This window comes from Tursiops truncatus, chromosome 19 (assembly GCF_011762595.2).
Source record: "Tursiops truncatus isolate mTurTru1 chromosome 19, mTurTru1.mat.Y, whole genome shotgun sequence".
Classification (NCBI taxonomy): domain Eukaryota; kingdom Metazoa; phylum Chordata; class Mammalia; order Artiodactyla; family Delphinidae; genus Tursiops; species Tursiops truncatus.
This window is the reverse complement of record NC_047052.1, coordinates 35,026,931-35,049,366: the sequence shown is the minus strand read 5'-3', so window position 1 is coordinate 35,049,366 and position 22,436 is coordinate 35,026,931. Positions and strand designations below refer to the sequence as shown.

The following is a 22,436-nucleotide window of genomic DNA, read 5'->3' as shown; positions in this document are numbered from 1 at the left end:
AGCATCAGAGAGACTCACACAACATTGGGGGTGAGGGATAGAGCCAACAGGTAAAGAACTCCTTGTACCCTAGAGTTCACCAGTGTTGCTGAAGCATTCATCAGTACAGTGATAAACATTATTTAATAAATGCCATCTGGAAGAAATGATCAACAATATTAACTAACTTGTTAAGCTAAATGAAAGATAAAACAAGCCACCTTTTCCCAGAAATCTACCTTTGCTAGGATATAGTGGGCCGCTTTCTTGGGGGTGACAAAAAAATCAGTCTACTGATGTCCTAAGAGTATACTCCCAATAACCATAAGCCATATTTCTACAAAATTAAACTCCTCAAATTTAATGTTTTCTCAATTATAATTGTTACTGTTGGAAAGAATTTAACTTCGAAAAATAATGCTGTTATCAATGTGACCACATAAATGCAATTTGGCTTCTATTACTCATAGATTGCTCAAGGATGGACACCTTAAATAGGGACTGAGAGTGAAAGAAAAACAAAAAAACGCCAAAACAGATCAATTCCACTGTCACTAAAGGTATATTCTAAAGTACAAGGGGAAACAAAAGTACCACAGAATTCTATCATAATGTGGCTCATCACATGGATTTAGGACAACAGGAATCAACTCTCATCACTGAAGCCCTCTATAACCCCGGTATTCCAGCCCAACAAAAGCACTATAAAGGAACTCTGCTGTAATCCAGTTTCCCCTGAGGAGATTCTTTGTGCATATGATGATCCATGCATTTTGTTTTAGGTCACTAGTAAAACAATGGGTTTATCAGCATTGCCAAAATATCCTGTATGTTTATTTCATGGTCCATTTTATGCTGCTCATTTAAGAGAGCAACATAATAACTGGGAAGTGGTTCCTTGGACACAAAATAATCTAAGCCACCAATGCCTTTCAAATCACTAAACCAAAACAGCTAGTCACACGTCGAGAGGCAGTAAACTCAGTTTGTATTCAACATAATGTAACTATTAAGCAAGAAAAGTATTACTGTTTTAATTTCTTGACCGAGCAAAATAGTTATACATTTATCATCAATAGTTCAGGCTCATGTTACAGTGTACATTATTATTTTTCCAACATTGTAGAAAGCACAACTTAAATTCCTATTCAAAGTGTGAAAACAAGCAAAATGTGGCGTCTACTTCTTGTGAATGGAAGTATTACGGGATAGCAGCTACTAAAGCTTCCCAAAGCTCGGAAGGTGGAACCCAGCTCCATCTTCAAAGAGAGAAAGAGCCCCAACCCACACACAGCCCTGCAGTAGGAACCAAGGACTCAAGTGTCTGGACAACTCTGCAGGAGTCATGACATAACCTGAAGTTTGATTTAAATTGAGAAAAGTACACAGCTGACCAAAGGAAACATCACTGCCAGCTCAATTATGGTGCAGCCATTCCCTGATCCATTTAGATTCCACTGGCTCACACAACTTTCCCATTTCACAGTTTAAGCAACCCAGTCTCTTAATGGCAGTACCTTTTCTCTTCTTTGTCCCAGATGCTGGTAAACAAGTAAGCAAGACGCCCCTCCAGGAGTACAGAAAAGGTAAGGGAGGCTTCCCCGTCATGAGAAGCCAGGCAGCTCATAGCCTTTCCCCCAGAAGTAAAGACGACTTGCAACAGAGGGCCGTCCTGGACACCTTTTGTTCCTAAACATGTCCCGGGTCAAGTTTTCAAGAAGGGAAGGCACGTGCCCTGCTCCATACACTGCATTCAATACTCCTCAGAAGCACTGGCTACAGAGGCAGAGAACTGAAGCCCCCATCCTGTCTCAAGAGGAGCCGACCACACCTCCCCATGAGCTCAAATTCGCCTGCGTCTCCAAAAATGGGAGCCATTGCTGAGCTGTCCTCTGCTGGGCCCTAAACCTTCGTCTGTCTGTCTCGGAAGTCTATCTTCCCCAAATTCATCGGCTAGGCTCCAGCCACCTCGGTGAAGGACAAGACTGTAGGGTGCGTGGAAGCGACCAGACGAGGAGTTGCGGTCTCGGTGCCAGCTCGAGCTACTGCTGCAGGGTCCGGCCCGCAGCTGGGAGGGCCCGCTCCACGCAGAGTTTCAGACTGTGCTGTGCTCAGGGCGGCGGCTGCCTCTGAGGGCGAAGGGCGGGGCGGCGCACGGGGGGGGGGGGGGGGGGGGGGGGGGGCGGGGATTAAGGCTCCACCCCACTCAGCCTAGGGCGGTTCTAAAGCAAGCAGCGCGCGACTCCCACCAGCCACCCAGCCGGAATAAACCCGAGATCCCCGCGAACCTGGCGACACTGCACACGCCACAGCATTTCCACCAGCTTACAAGTAGGTAGAAACACTCCGTTTCTGTAGGCCCAAACAGTCAGATATAGGCAATTTCGGTTGGTTTCGGCTGGTTTCAACCCAAGATCTGCACAGAATATATGGGAAATCCGTGGCCAGACAAGCACTCTTCTCTGTAGTACACTCTCTCGGTTAACCGTGAGAACGCTAGATTTTTATACAGTAAAAACATTCTCCCTACTTCGTTCAATAACTATTTATCGGGCGTCAACTACCTTATTTCCTCAATTGTAACTCACTTCCCCATTTTCACCGCACCTTGTTTTAAACTCCCCCTTCTCCCTTCGAGAAGACTTCGCAGTGAGAGTAGTAAACACACATAACCATATTAAACTCCTGCTTCAACCTTCAAATTGAGATTTTATTCTCTTCCCACTCTAGGAAAGCCAACTTAAACGGCCTTATTAAACAGAGTAGCTTGTTTTGTTTTTAAACAAGCATTACCCTTGCCCCAATAAAGTCCAGGGCCTCAGATTTGCATTGCGTCAGCTCAGGCATTCAGAGGTTTAACCTGTCATTACATCATGCTTAGGGCAGCCTTTAAAGGCAGCAAGAGCTGGTAGTGGGGAGTGAACCCTATGCTGCAAATTGTAGATTGCCCATTTTCAGCATAAAATCTTAACTCTAATCACTTACCCACCCTATATAGTGTGTTCAGTCACCTCAACCTCATTTTGATATTAGGAATAGAAATATAATTGAAAATAGTCTGTTCACTGACAAATATAAATTACTATTACCTAGGTTTTTATTTTCTAATACATATTCATTCTATTCAACAGTTAAGTCTCAGGTTTCTACAGCAGGAGACTTAAAATGTTTTAGGCAGGAAAAACTCCAAACAGAATTAAGACAGAGTCTAAATGTGTAAAACAAATAAAAGGGATGACAGATTTCTCAAGCCAAAGAAAAATTTTTTCCCAAACTTCCAAAGGACCTATACAGATCCTTACAACATTATCTGAAAGCCATTAATATATGGACAAACCTCGCAACAAGTGAGTCAGGACAGTAAAAATGTGAGTGTTCTGGAGCCATCTACACTTGGATTCAAACCCAGTCTTCACCACCGGCTCAGCTGTAAAACTGGGACAATATTTCCAGCCTTGCATGGCTTTTGTCTGGATTAAGGGAGACGGGTAAGTTATATATATCATAGGTGGTACATATTCCAAAATATGTACGTACTCACACAATTCCAAAAGTTAACTTGTTTTGCCTGAGGTCATCAATTAGTTAGAGACATAGAACTTGTGGGTTCCAGATATATACTCTAAAAGATGCCTTTAGCTTGTAAGGTTATCAAAAATGTATACCAAAGATCAACTGCCATTTAACTAATTTTTAGCACAATACAGAATTTCTCCACTAGGTAAAACATTTATTTAAACTGGTTTTACGAGGGAAAATTTCACAAAAACTACATTACACTAAGACAAGCCCATAGAATCCAAAGTTAGCAAAAATCCAAAATTTACCAAGAGTGCACTATTACCTACCCTTTCTAAAATAAAGCCTACATCTCAGGCCCCGTTTGGTATAAAGTTTAAACAGATTTTAATTTAGATAAAAACATTTTAGAATCAGCCTTTAATGTTGCCTTAGTAATTTCAGAGTATTTAATCGTTGCTTTGCCACATTCACAAACTTATGACAGAAGTAGTCTTAAACTTTTATTCTCAATTTCATGGGGGAAACTTTGTTTCCTATTATAAATTATAAATGACTGATGAAGAATTTCTCTGATTAAAATGAATACACAACAATGTTGTGCTTTTCACTTTCTTGCCTTTTACTAAAGTTACTGCGGCCTGCAAATAATGGCCCCCCTCAAAGATGTCCACATCCTAATGGTTTGTCTACCTCAGACGAAATTAAAACTAAGGCAAGTCTCCTTAAAATTCAACAGCTTAAAATGCCAAAAGTTAAAAATCAAACTTTGTTATAAAACCATAATGCCAAGAAAAAAATTAAGCAATCTATTTTTAGTTTCCAGAACTGCACCAAAGTAATAGGAATTTTAAAAAATTATACAAAGTATTTTCCTAAAAGCTCTATTTTCCTGAAGATAATTCAGAAGACGTTGTAGCCACAGAATCAGAGTTATGTGTCCAGTAAGAGGGATGATCTGAAGTGGGGAAAGCCCAGGACAAAAGACCTGATAGAAGACCTGTAAAACCAGAAGTCTGAACAAAGGTGATGACAGTAAACGGAGAGGAAAATGCAAACCATAACTTAAATGTGTAAAGCAAAGTACATTTGCTTTTTAATGCCTAACACTGTATTTTGAGGCTTCTACACCTGGTAAAAAAAAAAAACATATACTTAACCAGAACCCATTAGGCACTATGCTAGATACCAAACTGTAATAATGGATGAAATGCGAAGTAGAAGTGAGATGCCTGTGACACATCTAAGAGATGGAACTCTCATACTCTGCTGGTGGGAATGCAAAATAGTATCACCATATCCTGTCACTGAAGAAAGTCCTATTGGAAAGCATGATTCTACATCCTAATTTTATTTTACTAGCTATTATCCTTATTATTTTTATTTCACATTGAATCTATATTAACATCAAGAATAAAAGTATTAACATCTCCCAAAACAAGGCAGGTCATTTAATGTGCTAATAGTGAAACTTTCCCTTTCCCACCTGCCAGGATAAAGACTGTACTAAACTTCAAAACTTTTGTCAAAACAATCATTTAAACCTAACTGCAAACATTCTGATTTCATTTCTCACAACTATATCATAAGACAAATACCCATCTTTTTCTTCCCCTTGAATCCTTAATTATGATTCATTTTTTGGTATGGCCATAGTACCTCAAAGAAGTTTTCAGAAAGGGCATGTAAGCAATTAAGTCTCAGTCTTAACAATCTGAAGCTCTTGCACAAGCTTAGAATTCTAGTTCACACCCTTTACCCCTAGAACTACATAAATTCTGCTGTCTTCTGACATGTAACTATGTAGATGAAAAATCTAATGTCATTTTTATTTTCATTCATTTGCAGGTAACCTTTTTTACCCTGACAGGTAGCTTCTAAAACTCTTATCTTTGGAAGAAATTTTCATCAAAACATCTAGATACATGCCATCAGCACTTGCCAAACACGAGGTGAGTATTTTCAATCCCAAGACTCAAGTCTTTTACCTTTGTGGACCTTTCTTCTAATTGTTCTTCGACTCTTACCATTACTCAGTTCTTTTCTTCACATAATCCTGATACTGACTCTCCTGGATCTATCTTCAAGTCACTTATATATTTTTTTCTCATAATTCCAATCTTTGTTTTGCACTGCATTCCAAGAGAACTCATTAAATTCTAATTCATAAATTTGGTTTTGCTAAAGTTACCTATCTTTTGGTATGCTAAAGAATTTAATTATGTAGATCCTCAATTTCCAACAAGGGAACAGAGAGTTTGATGGCAGGAACGGCTACTTCCCCTTCCTTTCCCTTAAGTTGGAATGGCCACATAAATTCATACTGCATTGCTCTTGTACTTCCTTAACCCCTCTATTAAAGTTTTCATGTCCCTCATTGGAGCTTCATTGTTGGTTGGTTTCATTCTTACTGCTATAACCTAAATGGTTCCAGGGTCAGCAAGTTAAATACTGAGGCAGAGGAGGGACTTTCCTCCATTCTCACTAAAACAGCTGCCCCAAATATTTATTAATAAGCATACTTATGTACCAGGTATTGTCCTCAATGAGCTTCCAGGTTAAGCATTTACCCCCTGCATTATAGACAGGAAAATAGATTTCAAAATAAATATTTCAGATCACAGAACTACTTTAAGAAAAAAGAAAAAAAAAGGAAGTTGGAGCTATCTATCGAGGAGGACTTAGAAGAGGTGACAAATGGCATCCTAGGCAAACAGACATTATGAAAAATTTTAGACTTGGAAAAGATCTTAACCAGCTCTCTCATTTTCAGAAGAGAAAAATGATACAGAGAAGTTAACTTGCTAGATGTCGTATAAAGTAGGTCAGTGTTCTAATCTGGGCAATATGTTATAATTTCCTAGATCCTTTCAAAGCAGATATGCTTTGGATATTTTCTAATTCAACTTGAAAAATTAACCTTTTCTGAATTTAAGTTTAATAAGATTCAACTGTCTTGCTTTCGCTCCCAACACAAGAGAGATCCAATGTAGCCAGGAGAGATTAAAAAAAAAAAGATGGGAGATAAAACCTGAAAAAATAAGAGTTACCTTACGTCAGCTCCTTAGAGGGGCCTTTCCTGATCACTTTATTTCTAAAGGCCAGATCACCCTTCTTACTGTCTTCGTATTATCTCTTGCCATATGAAATTATCTTACTAAATAACTTACTTATTGTCTGTCTTCTGCCCGTCTCTCTCTCCACAATACCAGCTTTTCACTGATAACAGCAATTCTCAAACTTTTTTGGTACCAGGAACCCTTTACACCAGTAACTGGCAAACTACAGCTACAGATCACTTGCCTGTTTTTGTAAGTAGTTTTACTGGAACATAGTTAAGCCCATTCATTTACATATTATCTGTGACTGCTTTCAAGGATGGAGTTAAATAAAAAGTTGATCCTATGACTCCTAAAGCTAAACCTATCTGGCCATTTAAGAAAAAAATGTCTTTACTGCTTTAAACTTTTAAAAAATTATTGAGGACCCCAAAAGAGCATTTTGTCAATGTGGTTTATATGTATTAATATTTACAATATTAGAAATTCAAGCCAAGAACTTTAAAAATATTTGTTAAAATTACCATCACATTTTTTACAAAACAATTAAAAATCTATTACATAAAATGTTTATGAAAAATAACTATCTTCCATAATAGGGAGAAGAGTGTTTATGTTTTACATTTTTTGCAAATCTTTTTAATATCTGATGCAATAAAAAATACTGTTGGATATTTAATATCTGCTTCTGCAATTAATCTGTGAAGATACCACATGTCATGTAGCCTCTGGGAACCTCACTTTACTCTCATGTCTCATTACTGTGAAAAAAAGTTTTGACCCTCAAAGGGTCTTGAGAACTCCCAGGATCCCTGAACCACTAACTTCTGGTTCAAGAGCTCTGTACTACAATATAAACTTCATCAGCATAGACCTTGTTTATTTTGCTCACGCTTCTATCTCCAGCACCTAGGACAGTACCCAGCCCAGACCAGGTACTCAAATATTTCTGGAAGGAATGAATAAATCAAGTACAACAGTATGAAAGATTCCAAATAAAAGAAATAGCATGTATACAACCACAACTCACTCATCCCTGATGACCCCTAAGGTAGAATATATCTGTTACTTGCTATAACATTAAAGAGAGTGAATTCACAACTAAGATTTAAAATTCACTTTAAATAACACTATTTTACAACACACTATGCTTATCTTTGACAAAGGAGCAAAAGGCAACACAATGAAGAGAGTCTTCAACAATTGGTGCTGGAACAGCTGAGTATCCACATGCAAAAAAAAAGGAATCTAGACACAAATCTTACACCTTTCACAAAAATTAACTCAAATGGATCACAGATCTAAACGTAAAATACAAAACTATAAAACTCCTAGAAGATAACAACACAGGAGAAGATCTAGATGACCTTGGGTTTGGCAATGACTTTTCAGAAACACCAAAGGCATGAACCAGGAAAGAATCAATTGATAAGCTGGACTTGATTAAAAGTAAAAATGTCTGCTCTGCAACAGTCAGGAGAATGCGAAGACAAACCAAAGATTGGGAGAAAATGTTTGTAAAAGACATATCTGATAAAGGACTATATTATCCAAAATACAGCACAGAACTCTTAAAACTCAACAAGAAAGCGAACATGCCAATTAAAAAACGGGCAAAAGACCTTAACAGACACCTCACCTCATCAGATATACAGATGGCAAAGGAGCATATGAAAAGGTGCTCCACATCATTTGTCATCAGAGAAATACAAATTAAAACAAAAATAAGGTATCACCACACACCTTTTAGAATGGCAAAATCCAGAACACTGACAACAGCAAATGCTGGTGGACATGTGGAGCAACGGGAACTCTCATTCATTGCTGGTGGAAATGCAAAATGGTACAGCCACTTGGAAGGCAGTTTATTCAAAACTAAACGTATTCTTACCATAAGATCCAGCAATCATGCTCCCCGGTATTTACCCAAAGGAGCTGGAAACTTATGTCCACACAAAAACCTGCACATAGATGTTTACAGCAGCTTTATTCATAATTCCCAAGACGTGGCAGCAACTAAGATGTCTTCCTATAGTGAAGAGGTAAACTGTGATACATTCATACAATGGAATATAATTCAGAAATTTTAAAAAATGAGCTATCAAGCCACAAAAACATATGAAGGAAACAAATATATACTGCTAAGTGAAAGAAGCCAGTCTGAAAAGGCTACATACTGTATGATTCCAACTATATGACATGCTGGAAAAGGCAAAGCTATGGAGGCAGTAAAAAGATCAGTATTTGCCAGAGACTGGGCAGGGAGGGGATGAAGAGGTGGATCACAAAGGATTTTTAGGGCAGTGAAACTATCCTGTATGCTACAGTTGTGGGTACATATCATTATACATTTGTCAGAACTCATATAATATATAGCACTAAGAGAGAACCATTAATGTAAACCATGGACTTTGGGTGATAATGATGGGGCAGGGTGAATACAAGAAATCTCTGTATCTTCTGTTCACTTCTGCTGTGAATCTAAAACTGCTCTAAAAAAATAAAGTCTGTTTTAAAAAATAATAACAACACTATATGGTGAAGTAAATCATTTTATCACCACAAACACAGTCTAAAAAATTGAATATATTTTCATACCAATTCTCTAAGTTTTCAAAACATTTGTTTGTGACATCACAGTTCCATAAACCCATTCATTCCTAGGTAGTAGTTTCATTTTTTAGTAATGCACCACTGGTAACCTACCTTAAGAATATACCTATGCATATACCTATATTAATTACTTTGATATTGGGCAAAACTACAATATCCTGGGTCTCAAGTTGCTCATTTGTGAAACAATAAAACTAACAACAAGATTTTTGGACTTTAACTGAGATCAAGTATGTGGGAACATTTGGTATATTATTAACAACACACTCAGTGATGTTTACAGAGCCATACTAGGAACCCTGCAAGGAATCACTAAATTAAAAAGACCCAGATTAGGGCTTCCCTGGTGGCGCAGTGGTTGAGAGTCCGCCTGCCAATGCAGGGGACACAGGTTCGTGCCCCGGTCTGGGAGGATCCCACGTGCCGCGGAGCGGCTGGGCCCGTGAGCCATGGCCGCTGAGCCTGCGCGTCCGGAGCCTGTGCTCCGCAACGGGAGAGGCCACAGCAGTGAGAGGCCCGCGTACCGCAAAAAAAAAAAAAAAAAAAAAAAGACCCAGATTATACAGGATTTTACTGAAAACTGTTGTTTCAACGTACTGTGTTCATTTTCATAACCTCAACTTGGGACTGTCGGAAACATGATAAAGATAACAGAGTTTGCTATGAAAGAAGCTTCAAACTGAGCATCTACCAACCTGTAAGGCTTCATGTCAGCAGCTTCATATACAGTCTTTATTTAAGACTCATAAAGAAGGGTGTATCTCCATTTTGCAGATAAGGAAATTGAAGATCAGAAAAATTAAGAAGTAATAAGAACAGAGCCAGACTGCTTCATTCCTGAATCTTATTTTCTTTCAAATAACTCTAAAAAAAAGTATGTATAATCTTCTCACTCTGGCACAGAATATTCAACTTAGCATCCAACTAATCTTCAATGTTTATAAAAATTGACCAAAAAAAAAAAGTCCCCTAAATTCTTTAAGTTAAAACTGTAGTCATAGCAAGTAAGTTGCTTTTTGAAATTTTTTGTATCAAAGTGGTATAATCTAACAGCCATTAAACCATTAGACATTAAATCAAAGCAAAGAATCGAGAAGAGAGGTAAGAGCAGAGAAATATATAAGAAGCAGGGGACTTCCCTGGCGGTCCAGTGGTTAAGACTCCACACTTCCACTGCACGGGGTGCAGGTTCAATCCCTGGTTGGGGAACTAAGATCCCACATGCCACATGGTGCGGCCAAAAAAAAAAAAAAAAAAAAAAAAAGAGTAAAAGAGTAAAAGAAGCAGGAAGAGGGTCAAAAATAGGCTCTCAACTTTTTTATGTCCTACCACATATCACTAAATAGAATTTTGGGGAATTCACTTGAAATTACTGAAACCATGTCAGTCATGATTACAACACAGTCACTACTGCGATATAACCAAAGCTCACAGTGTCTAGATAAAAGCAGCCAAATACTATTCACTTAGTTACATGTCCAAGTTTGAATACAACTGTTCACTACCCTGATTATGTTTTATATTCTCTTAGGATGTAAAATTGTCACACATTCCAGTAGATCTTTGCTCTTTTGCTCCATCTTGATGTTAAGCTATGCTTTTTAAATCTTCCTCATAAAATATCTTGTACCCAGTTCTGCAATGTAACATTCATCTTCCCATTTTTCCTGACAAATAACGATAAGTAAATACACACATAAATACAGAGAACAAAAATTTTAAGCATATCTAAATTGGTAGTAACCTATGAAGAGCTGGTGATAACTAAGCTAAACAGAAAAGAACACATTGCTTGAGACGAAGAAATTAAAGAAATGAGGTAAAAAGTCACACCAGAGTCTTAATATCAATACACTGATATTGATAGCTCTTTACTACTACTGCAGAAAAATAATGGAATTTATAGGGGGAAATGCCATATTAAAAAATTCATGGAGCCTTATTCAAAAGAAATTATATTCCTTTGAAGGAGTTATAATCTGTGTCTTCATAAGCATCGCATCTGAAATTCTAACCAAATCATTTTAGTTATTTCAAATAAGGATATAACACACGAATTAACTTAGACTCTAATTTTCCTCAAACTAAGATTCTGTTCTCGGGGTGGGTGCCACATTTCTCTACAAAAATTTGTTTTATTTTCCTGTGTTTAATAATCTAAAAAACAGCATTAGCACATTCTGAATCATCTGAATCCACCTGTTAGCCATGTAAATGAATGTTCCTATTTACATTTATGGTCACACTAGCTCCAAGTTGGTACTACAGTACTCTAATTATGGGAGGCTAAAGAGAAATACAGAGGGGGACCTAATATATAAATGATGCATTTGTGTGAAGTGAAGCCCAAATGACATCATGGTTTTCACTGAAGCACTTACACATTGGTAAGAAAATGCATCATCTGGTGACCACAACATATGGGATAATTTTGGTGTGCTCAACTCAAAAAGAACTTACAGCATAATAGTCAATTCCATAACTCATGTTGTTTCAAGACTTCAATTTAGCAGGCAGTATTCAATACTTTCATAATTAGTATAATTTGAATTTTACTGGTTTTGTAGTTTTGTTTGTATTTAATTTGTAAGTTTTGAGCTGTCACCAACATCTGACAGATTTGATCAGATCACTGGCTCCTGCCTGGTAGTGATTCCTGCTCTTCTCCCCAAAGTCTTGAATTTGGGAGTTGTCCATGGCCCACTTTTCTTCACTTTGGTGATCTCATTCACTCTTGTATTTTTAAAATTCCACTGATACTGCCACGGACTTCAAGATTTTTATATCCAAAAACCCTCCAGATGTGTCTTAAACCCCAGATGTGTACACCCTCCTAGACATTCCTACAGCGGGGTGGCCAAAACTGAACTCCTTACCTTCTCCCAGACTACTCAACCAATAGCCTTCCCCTCACTTGATGGAAACTCCATGCTTCCAGATACTCAGTCCAAAAGCCTTAAGCCTTCATGTCATCCTTGATTCTTCTCTACACATCCTGTATCTAAAACCACCAGGAAATCTTACTGTACCTCCTTGAAAACTATATCCAGAATCCAACCACTCCTCACTACCTCTACTACTATTATATAGTCTATGCCTCATTATCTCTCAACTGGATTACTGCAATATCCTTCTAACCAGTCTCCTTGCTTCCACCCTTGTTTCCCACCCCACCCGCGGATTCCAAGCACAGCAATCAAAAAAATCCATTAAAATCTCCCATGTGCAGGTAATAGATAAATCCTACAACAGCCTATAAGGCCCTACACAATATGATGATGTGTCCCATTACTCTTTTGACTTTATCTCCTACCTCTTTCTCCCTCACTCACTGTACTAGCCTCCTTGTTCCATAAGGCTAGGTTGCTCCTTTGGGCCTCTACCTTAAAATACTTTTCTCAGGGACACCCATATGACTAACTCTTTCACCTTCTTCTAATCTTTGCTTGCATATTACCTTCTCAATGAGGCCTACCCTGTTCCCTCTATTTAAAACAGTGCCCAGCACTGTGCCCACTGACCCCTCCTCCTAATCCTTGTCCATTCTACCTCTCTTCCTCTTCCCTTCCCCTCCTCCATTTCTATTCTGTTGTTGTCAGTAAAATGGATGACCTTCTATCAGGCTATACAATTTACTTATTATGTTTGTTGTTGTAGCCCCCCTCACCACCTGGAAAACGGGAATCTGTCTGGTTCAATGATGTGTCCCAAACATTTAAAACAATGCCTGACACACAGTACATGTTCAATAAATATTTGTTAGATGAATAAATAAATTAGAAGGCAAAAGAGCTTTGGACTTTTGAGCAGTAATATCCAAAGCTAGATGCAACAGAGCAATACTTTTTAAAATCCACAAAGAAAATGATTAATTAACATTCTAGAAATTCTGTGCCCAACCAAATCATCCTAAAAGTATTGAGGGCAGAATAACGATGCAAGGTTTCAAAACATTATTTACATCCCCTAGATCATGGAGAGGAGTAGGGGCAGGGAGTTTTTCTTTAAAAAATAAGCCTAGTGAAATATTTGATTTTTAATTATTGTACATGTAAAACTCTTTAGACTGAAAGAAAAAGAAATTCAAAAACTTGATGTGAGAACTGTCACAAACTGCATGCATTACTTAAAAAATTATAAATTTGTTTTCAAAGATTTGATTCCAAGTATTACATAAGATGTGCAGAAACAGACTTTCCTACACTGTTGGAAATGTCCACTGTGAAGGCTTCTAATAAGATTTGGCAGCTTGTTTCAAAATATAAAGTTTGAATACTCTTTGACCCAGTAGTTTCTCTTCCAAGAGTCTATCCAATGATTTACACATTGGCAAAGCTGTATACATATGGATGCCTACAGCAGTCCTGTTTGTAAGAGCAAATAAACTGAAAACAGCCCTAGCTTAAGAAAGTGATTAAATTATGGTCCATACAACAGAACACGATGCTGCCTTTTTTTTCTTTTAAAAAAGATAGACTCATAACTACTAACATATAAGAATCAAACTGTTTAAACAGGTGGAGAAAAAAAACAAGCCCACAGGATATATTACAATCCCATTTATGTTAAAAGAGAAAAAAAGAATTAAGTAAATATGGACATTGACATAGCTGTCTATTTTTATATATGTACTCATGTGTGTACATACCATGTAATGGGACAGAAAAGAAACCAGAAGGGCATCCGAATTGCAGAATGTGGTTTAAAGACTTAAGGTAAGGGTTTAGAGAAGGGGGAAAGGAGGTCAAGTTTAGAACCAGAAATCACAGAGAACAGAGATGGGACCACCTAACTACAAGTACACAAAATATCAAGAACAGAAGAATATAGACCATAAGCACAAACTTCATCATTTGGAATTATGCAGTTCAAACATGTATAGTTACTGACAAGTGGTAATCATTAATGGGAAAATATCTACAAGGATTTAAGTCAGATCAAAGAAACGGACTTTAAAATGTCTATGGCTGTCTCAAAAAAATGTGGAACACACAGACTAGAAACTACACCAAAATGTCTACAATGGTTACTTTTCAATTATCACATTATGAACAATCATGAGGAAGGTGGGGGCTGCATTTCTGTATGCATTTCTCAAATGTTCCATAAAACATTTATATTACTTTGGTGATTAATAATAATTAAATTTTAGTGCATATTTTGTGTCCCCACACTTTCCTGCTAATGAATTGCTAGTGACTTCATACACAAATTTAAACACTGAGAGATCAAGAGTTGATTTTGCCTACTGCATTCTTTTTTTCTTAGTTTTTTCCTTAAAATGCCTCAAATAGATGAATACTTACTTATAGGGAAAAAATTATTTAAAAAACAGCTTATTCACATTTTTTAAAACCCACATATTTCAAATATGTATATATTTTAGTTTATACTTATAAAAAATACCTAAGTTTAACATTTTAAAAGTTAATTCTAAGACAAAATTTATCTGCTCACCTCTCCAAGCAAAATCAAAAGAACACAGTCTACAGAGATTAACTCAGAACTATCTGTATTAACAAGATATCCGAAGCTGTCCCTAACAAAACTAAATCAGGGACTCTGACAAAACAAAAACAAACAAAAAAGCCACAACTCAACTTCAGCTGAGTTCAAAGGAGCTAAAAGGTAAAACACAAAGGGGGAAAAAGCAAGTTTTTAACAATTAGATTACTTCATTTAAACCAAAAATTGAAGTAAAAAATGTAGTGTACAGTGTACTTAATTTCACTGTATCAACCATTACTACCTAAGCCTGTCAACATGACAATAATAACTATAACAAGTACAGTATAATACTTCCTATAAAATTCAAGACTGGCATTAAATTTTTCTAATTTTCTAAGAGACTATTTCTCACTGGCAATATCTGCTTTATAAATATAAATTAGTTCTCCAAAGATTTTTCCTCCACTTCTCTTTCTAGTTCCATGTGCTCCCAATCCCCTACTATTCAAAATAAAATCAAAAGCCACAAGTAAGTTCAACATGACTGGCCAACCTCAAACCTAATAAAAGGTCTTTGCCAATATCATTTTGGTCACTGTGGCTCAAACCTAGAGAATAAATTGACCCCCAAATGGACTGTATTATCTATTGATATATCATTCAGTCTAGAGTTCCTGAAGATTTACACACACACACACACACACACACACACACACACACACACACACAAAAATCAAAATAAAAGTAACAGGACACATGGGAGCTGGTCATGATAGTGTGTGAAAATGCATCAAGCTGTATCCTTAATATTTGAGCACTTTTCTATATGTAGTTATCCTACACTTCATCAAAAAAGTTTACACTGGCGGGGGGCGGGGGGGGGGAAGTAACACTATTGCTCTAGGTATTCTAGAATCTCCTGAGAACAATAAGTATCAGGTGTCATAGCTGGTAACACATCACAGAATCTCTTCTCTCCTCCCCTCTGCTCAGTTTCTCAATATATGTCTCTCTACTATGTCTTTAACCCACCATAGTACAGTAATCACTAACTATAAATACTCAACCGATGGCTTCACCCATACTTCCTTTAGAAAATACAACAGAAGCCATCAAATGCTGACTTACCACTTCCTTTTCCTCCCCTTAGAATGGAAGAAGTGACCCAGGCCCTTGGGCAGTGTCCTGTCACCTTCTCAGACTTCATACTCCTTCTATTATCCCTTTCTCACATCAATGTCTCCCTCTTTTTCTACTGGACCATTTCCTAACACCCGAACATGCTCTACTATCTCCCATCTGGCTTCTGTGATATTCCTTCTGCCTCACTGGATCATTCTGGATGTCTCATAGATATCTTAAATCCAACATATCAGAACTTTGAGTTTATTTGCTATCCTTCCATTTTCTGAGTTTTATTGCTATCTGTACCACCACCCCCCGCCCCCTCTAGTTTTTCCATTCTTGGGAAATAGCACCATGATCCACACAATTACTCATGCCAGAAACAACCTAATTCCTTCCTTCCCTCACCTCTCATATCTAATCCATCAGCAAGCCCTGTTAATTCTGTCCCCAAAATACATCTCAAATCCATCCACTTCTCTTCATCTTCACAGCCACCACCTTAATCCAGGTTATAATCAACTACGGTACTTCCTGATCAAAGAAATGGCCTTCTAACCAATTATTCTCCAAACAGCTAAAGCAATCTTAAAAGTTAAAAGCAGATTATGTTACTAATTTAATTAAAATCTTTTGATGCCTTCTCAGTACACTTAAATTCACATTCCTTACTTTGACTCTGCAGGATCTGATCCTTGCCTATCTCTCCCCCTCATCCATTTGCTCCAGAAACACTCTCTTCTCTCAGTTCCTGGAACAGTCCATGTTCACTCCTGCCTCAGGGCCTTCACCTCCGCTGCTCCTTCAATCTGAGATGTTCTCCCTTCTCTCCTTCAAAGGACTAGCTCCTTATCCTTTTAAGGTAGCTTGAATATCACCACTTCTCACAGCAAGTCTCCCTCCCACCACTACTCTTTACTCCTTTACAGTACATATCACAATTTGTAATTCTTTTCTCCCTTACTAGAATGTAAGTGGTAATAGAGAAATTAAATAACTAATTTTTAAAATTATTTAAGCACTTTCTCTGTGTTAAGTAATGTGCTTTTAAATGCAAGTGTCCCTGCTTTTAGGCAGTGTCTCTGCTCTCATTGAGCTTAAAATCATAAACACACTAGTAAGTGATAGAGGCAAGAGACACATCCAGATCTGGCTCTTAACCACTGAGCTACACTGCTACTCTAGCTTTAGGACATAGAGCAAGGAGCAGCAATATGCTTCATAGCTGTTCACATGCTAGTGGAAACTAAGGCTTGGAGAGGTTAAGTCATGTGCCCAAAGTAGCGAGAGATCAAGTACAATCATGAGCAAAGGCACAGAGGTGTTTAAGTGTGGTGAATGTTCAAGAAACAAAAAGAATCCAGTTTAACCAGATATGGCAAAGAAGAAATGCTGGAGGATAAGGCTAGAAGAGCATAATTGAACACTGAGAAGGTATCAGTCATTCAATAAATATTTACTGAGCACCAACTACACGCCAGCAACAGTGCTAAACTCTAGACCAACAAGGGTGATCAAGGCAAAGTCCTCATAGAGACTGCGGTCTATACCTGCGGAAGCAAAGTAGTAGAGAAAAATCATAGCTCAGGAGGATATGGTTTTAGTAGGGCCAAGCAGAAAGTGCTATGGGAACACGGAAAGATGACATCCAATTCAAGGTGGGGAGATCCAGGAATAGTGCCTCAGCTAAGTGATGTCTAGGCTGAGATTACAGAGCTTACTTAGTTGGAAGACAAAATATGGTGCACACAGGCACTTGCAAGTACACAGTTGAAAATGACAGGAAAGTAACAAAAGCCAGCTCCAGAAGGGTCTGTGTACTTACTATCTCTATGTCAAGGAACTTGGGACTTTACACTGAAGGCCTTAAGTCACCTATGTTAGAAAGCTCCCTTAAATGGCAGTGGGAAAAACTGAAGGGAGGAGGCAGAGACCAAAAGCAGATAGACACTTAGAAAGTAAAAGAGAAGGACTGAACGTACATGTGAAAATGAGTGAGAGACAGAAGCAACACCAGATTTGAGATAACCAGACAGTAGAAAACTCAGGGCTCTATGACTCACTGGATACAGAGGATGACAGCCTTGTATGGTTGGAAACAAAGGTTTTAGTTTTAGACACATAAATTTGAAGTACCTTGGTATGTGAAAGTGGAAAATGACGTGCAGGGAAAGACACAGTCAAAACAATGAGAAGACATGTTAAAAAAAAAAAATGAGAAGACAAACCACAGACTGGGAAAAAATGTTTGCAAAAGACAATTTTGATAAAGGACTATTATCCAAAATGCAGCACAGAAATCTTAAAACTCAACAAGAAAGCGAACATGCCAATTAAAAAATGAGCAAAAGACCTTAACAGACACCTCGCCTCATCCGATACACAGATGGCAAAAGAGCACATGAAAAGGTGCTCCACATCATTTGTCATCAGGGAAACACAAATTAAAACAAAAATAAGGTATCACCACACACCTTTTAGAATGGCAAAATTCAGAACACTGACAACACCAAACGCTGGTGGGCATGTGGAGCAACGGGAACTCTCACTCATTGATGGAGGGAATGGAAAATGGTACAACCACTTGAAAGGCATTTTGGCAGTTTACTACAAAATTAAATATATTCTTTCCATAAGATCCAGCAATCATACTCCTCGGTATTTACCCAAAGGAGCGGAAAACTTCTGTCCACACAAAAACGTGCACACAGATGTTTATAGCAGCTTTATTCATAACTGCCAAAACGTGGCAGCAACTAAGATGTCCTCTGGTAGGTGAGTAGATAAACAAACTGGTACATGCCCAACAATGGAATAATACTCAGCGCTAAAAAGAACTGAGCTATCAAGCTATGAAAAAACATGGAGGAAACTTAAATGCATATGACTAGCTGAAAGTAGCCAGTGTGAAAAGGGTACATACTGTATGATTCCAATTACATAATACTCTGGAAAGGACAAAACTATGGAGACAGTAAAAAGATTAGTGCTTGCCAGAAGTTAGGAAAGAGGAAGGGATGAATAGGTAGACCACAGAGGATTTTTAGGGCAGTGAAAACTATTCTGTGTGATACTATAATGGTGGGTACATATCATACATTTGTTAAAATTCATAATACACAACACCAAGAGTGAACCATAATGTAAACCATAACCTATGGGTAAGAATGTGTCAGTGTAGGTACATCAGTTGTAACAAATGTATCACTCTGATGGAAGATGTTGATAATGGAGGAGGTTATGGAGGAGTGGGGCAGAGTACACGGGAAATCTCTGAACCTTCTGTTCAATTTTGCTGTGAATCTAAAACTCCTCTAAAAAATAATCATAAAAAAAAATGACCTGCGAGCAAGAGAATACATGGGTCTAAGTTTCACAGCAAAGAAATCTGAGTGTCATACGAATACAGAAGTAGTAGGTCAGGAAACAAGTCTGTACTGAGTGTTAGGCACTGAGGATATAGGAATAAAAAACCACAATCCCTGCCCTTTTGCAGCAGAAGCTCTAGTAACTATAGCCATGGAAAACCAGATGATTCAAAATGCATTAGAAGAATCTCTATTTAAAAGAAACCACTGGACTTCCCTGGTGGCGCAGTGGTTAAGAATCTGCACACTAACGCAGTGGACAAAGGTTCAAGCCCTGGTCCACGAAGATCTCACATGCTGCGGATCAACTAAGCCCGTGGGTCACAACTACTGAGCCCGCGAGCCACAACTACTGAGCCTGCATGCCACAACTATGAAGCCCACGCACCTAGAGCCCGTGCTCCACAACGAGAAGCCCCCACTCGACGCAACTAGAGAAAGCCCACGCACAGCAATGAAGACTCAAAGCAGCCATAAATAAATAAAAGACTTGACCTTTAAAAAAATAAATTAAAAAAATAAAAGAAATAAAAGAAACCATTAAGGATGCTTTTTAGAGAGGAAAAATTTATACCCAGTTGCTGGTTTTTTTTGGGGGGCAGGGGAAGGAAGGGTAGGAAATCTGCGGTTTTCACATATTGATTTTGTTTGTAATGAGGTCTAGACCAAAAATAACCAAAATTTAAACATTTTTATAAGGTATGCATGGACATTCCATAATTATAACTGAAACTGTGTAACAGATCTCTTAAGCCAAGAAAAACCTTCAATCTCTAGAAATCAAGTAAATCAACTGCTTTAAAATACAATTTTAAGTGGTTGCTTTGCAAAGTTACTAAACTTACTTTGTTACCGTCCTTATGTAAGACCTGTTTTCAAAACACTGTATAAGCTGAAAATAAAATCCTATTCTTCATATTATGTCATTGTTGCCATAGCTAGATATTTCTTTTGTAACTCCAATTAACTGTAGCCTAATATTCTTTTTAATTACAGATACTAAAGAATATTGCTCTACAACAATTTTGTAAGAATTTCCCAAAGCTTATCGGGAGAACACATTACACTGAATTGAATTAAATTTCTGAATTTGTAGTTTGTGTAATACTTATCTTGAAAAGTTCCATATCTATCAATTATACTTCAGCTTAAAATATTATTAAATGTTACTAAATTATGCTGGAACGGTGTCAAGAGGGGTCAGGTACAGCAAGTCTATAATATATCTAAAGAAAATATTTTGGCAAAGCCAACTTTAGGGTTGCAACTAATTATTCCAGATCACAAAAATCTGTATCTTTAATTTCCAGAACAAAAAATTACATAATTTATATACTCCTTTTTAGGTCAAAATCTACTTGTCACGAAGTTCTCCTAACAGCTAACTAACATCCTCTCCTCTCCAATTTGAGCCAATATCTGCCTGATAAAATTACCAGACCATTACATTTATCACCATACTACACTCTGCTCTTCAGTAATGTCCAAAATAGATGGTGACACCACAGACACCTAACACTCAAAGAGACTCACTGTTCCACTCTTCCAAGTTAGTTAAGTCCTCAAAAGCAAACTGACCCATGAATTTCATTTTTTAAATTCCAGACCACACAAGACCTACCCAAATGTCTTACTATAGAAATTTCCCAATGCCATCATCTCCAAATGCCTGGACATTTACCACCTAAACCTCTTGTTTTCATTTTTAAGAAGTAACAAAATGCACTAAAAGAAAAACCCAAGCACTAATGATTTATAATGTAATTTCACATATTCTGGCCTATGCAGTTCCAACATATCCAACATGCCAAGATAATCTCACAAATTCAGTGATTAAACAACAGCCTTAGCAGTAAACATTTATTGAGCACTTAACCATGGGCTTGCCACTGCTCTAAGCCCTAAGCTCTTCGCCTACTATCATCTCATCAATTCTCCCAACAGTCCTACGAGGTAGGTACTGTCATTACCCCTATTTTGCAGATAAGGAAAATGAGGCACAGAGGTTAAGCATCTTGCCCAAGGTCACAAACCGGTGGGGCAGGGCTGGAACCAAAGCAGGCAGTCTGACTTCAGAGTCGTGCTCCCAACGTTCAACTGATGCAAAGAGTTAAAAATTTACCCTTGACAGCCCCTTATCAAGAAATGGTAAATGTTCAACTGCTAGAAACCGTCAGTCCGATCACTGTCCTATATCCGTGCTCATGGCTTCTACGACTTTGACAAATCAGCTACACCATCTGATTTTCCAAACACACAAACTGGACTTCTCTAGATGTCAGAGCAAACAAATTCTGAATCTTTCCAGGCACAGGAAAAGAAAAACCTACGCAACGCTGTGGCCCAGATTATCCACATTCCTAAATTATAAATCTGGGAGAGTCGAGAAAGGCCCCCAAACTACCCGACAAATGAAGCCTAGGAAAAGCAAGGTTTACAATAAAAAGCTGGAGCTTCCCTGGCAAGACGCTCACGCGATCTCCTCTCTAACGACATAAACAAGGGAGGAGGCTGCATTCTTCCCACCGCACAATGAAGGCTCGGGCCGGAGCGAGAGGAAGAACGCAGCACAATCGGGGACGGCCGCTCCCGGGGTCAGGGGCAGGCAGGGAAGGCCAAGGACGGCCGAGTCGCCCGGTCCTGCCCCCGGACCGGTGCGGGGAGGGGCCCGAGAGAAGGGCTGGCCACTGCCCGCACTCAGCTGACCTCCGCCATGTTGGCCGCACACCCCGGGACCCTTCACAACAAAGACCGGCACCCGGGAGCAGGGCGCGCCGGGCGCCTCCCCCGGCCGGGCCCGCCTCCCGGGCGCGCGGGGGCCGGGCCGGGCGGCGAGGAGGCCCTTCCCCGCCCTCGCCCGGCCGCTCGGGGCAGACCCCCGGCGCGGGCCTGCGGGGCTCGGGGCGCCGGGGGCGGGGGCGAGCCGGCTCGCGGCGCGGGGAAGGGCCGGGCAGAGGAGGGGAGGGGCGGGGGGCGGCGCTCGGCCCGGCGGCCGGGCAGCCGGGCTCCGGCCGAGACAAAGGCGTCCAGCGCCGGGGGCTGCCCGCGCCCCCGCCCGGGCGGCGCGACCCGGCCCGGCCGCCCTTCCCGCCCGCCGCCATTACCGGGCCTGGGAGTTCTCCTCCCGCAGAGCCCCTCGCGACCAGCTCCTCCCTCCAGGCCGGGCCCCACTTACCTGTGGGCGGAGAGCGCGCCTCGGACCCCGGTCCTGGCTCAAACGCGCTCCGTCGCCGCCGCCAACCCCGGCCACCGCGGGCAGCGCCACCGCCTCTTCCCCGTGCCGACACCGACGGGACACCCTGGGCCGCCGCCGCCGCCGCTCGAG

The 22,436-nt window shown here is 39.4% G+C and overlaps 1 protein-coding gene across 5 annotated transcripts in view; it reads right to left on the bottom strand.

Moving 5' to 3' along the window:
- Window positions 1-22,436, bottom strand: part of SIAH1 (siah E3 ubiquitin protein ligase 1) — a 28,445-nt gene that overhangs the window by 2,300 nt on the left and 3,709 nt on the right. The window contains exons 1-2 of one of the 5 annotated variants that reach the window (XM_019932470.3): window positions 22,287-22,426; window positions 19-136 (exon numbers count right to left, since the gene is read on the bottom strand). The exons of 1 other annotated variant lie outside the window; for it this stretch is intronic. Coding sequence is in view for 1 of the 4 variants with exons in the window: in XM_019932468.3 (XP_019788027.1) it covers window positions 1,497-1,587 (91 nt within the window). In the remaining 3 variants the exon portion in view is untranslated. Of the gene's footprint in view, window positions 1-18; window positions 137-1,496; window positions 2,109-22,286; window positions 22,427-22,436 lie in introns of those variants that run through there. 3 more of the 5 variants (XM_019932469.3, XM_019932472.3, XM_019932468.3) reach the window with 3 other exon arrangements.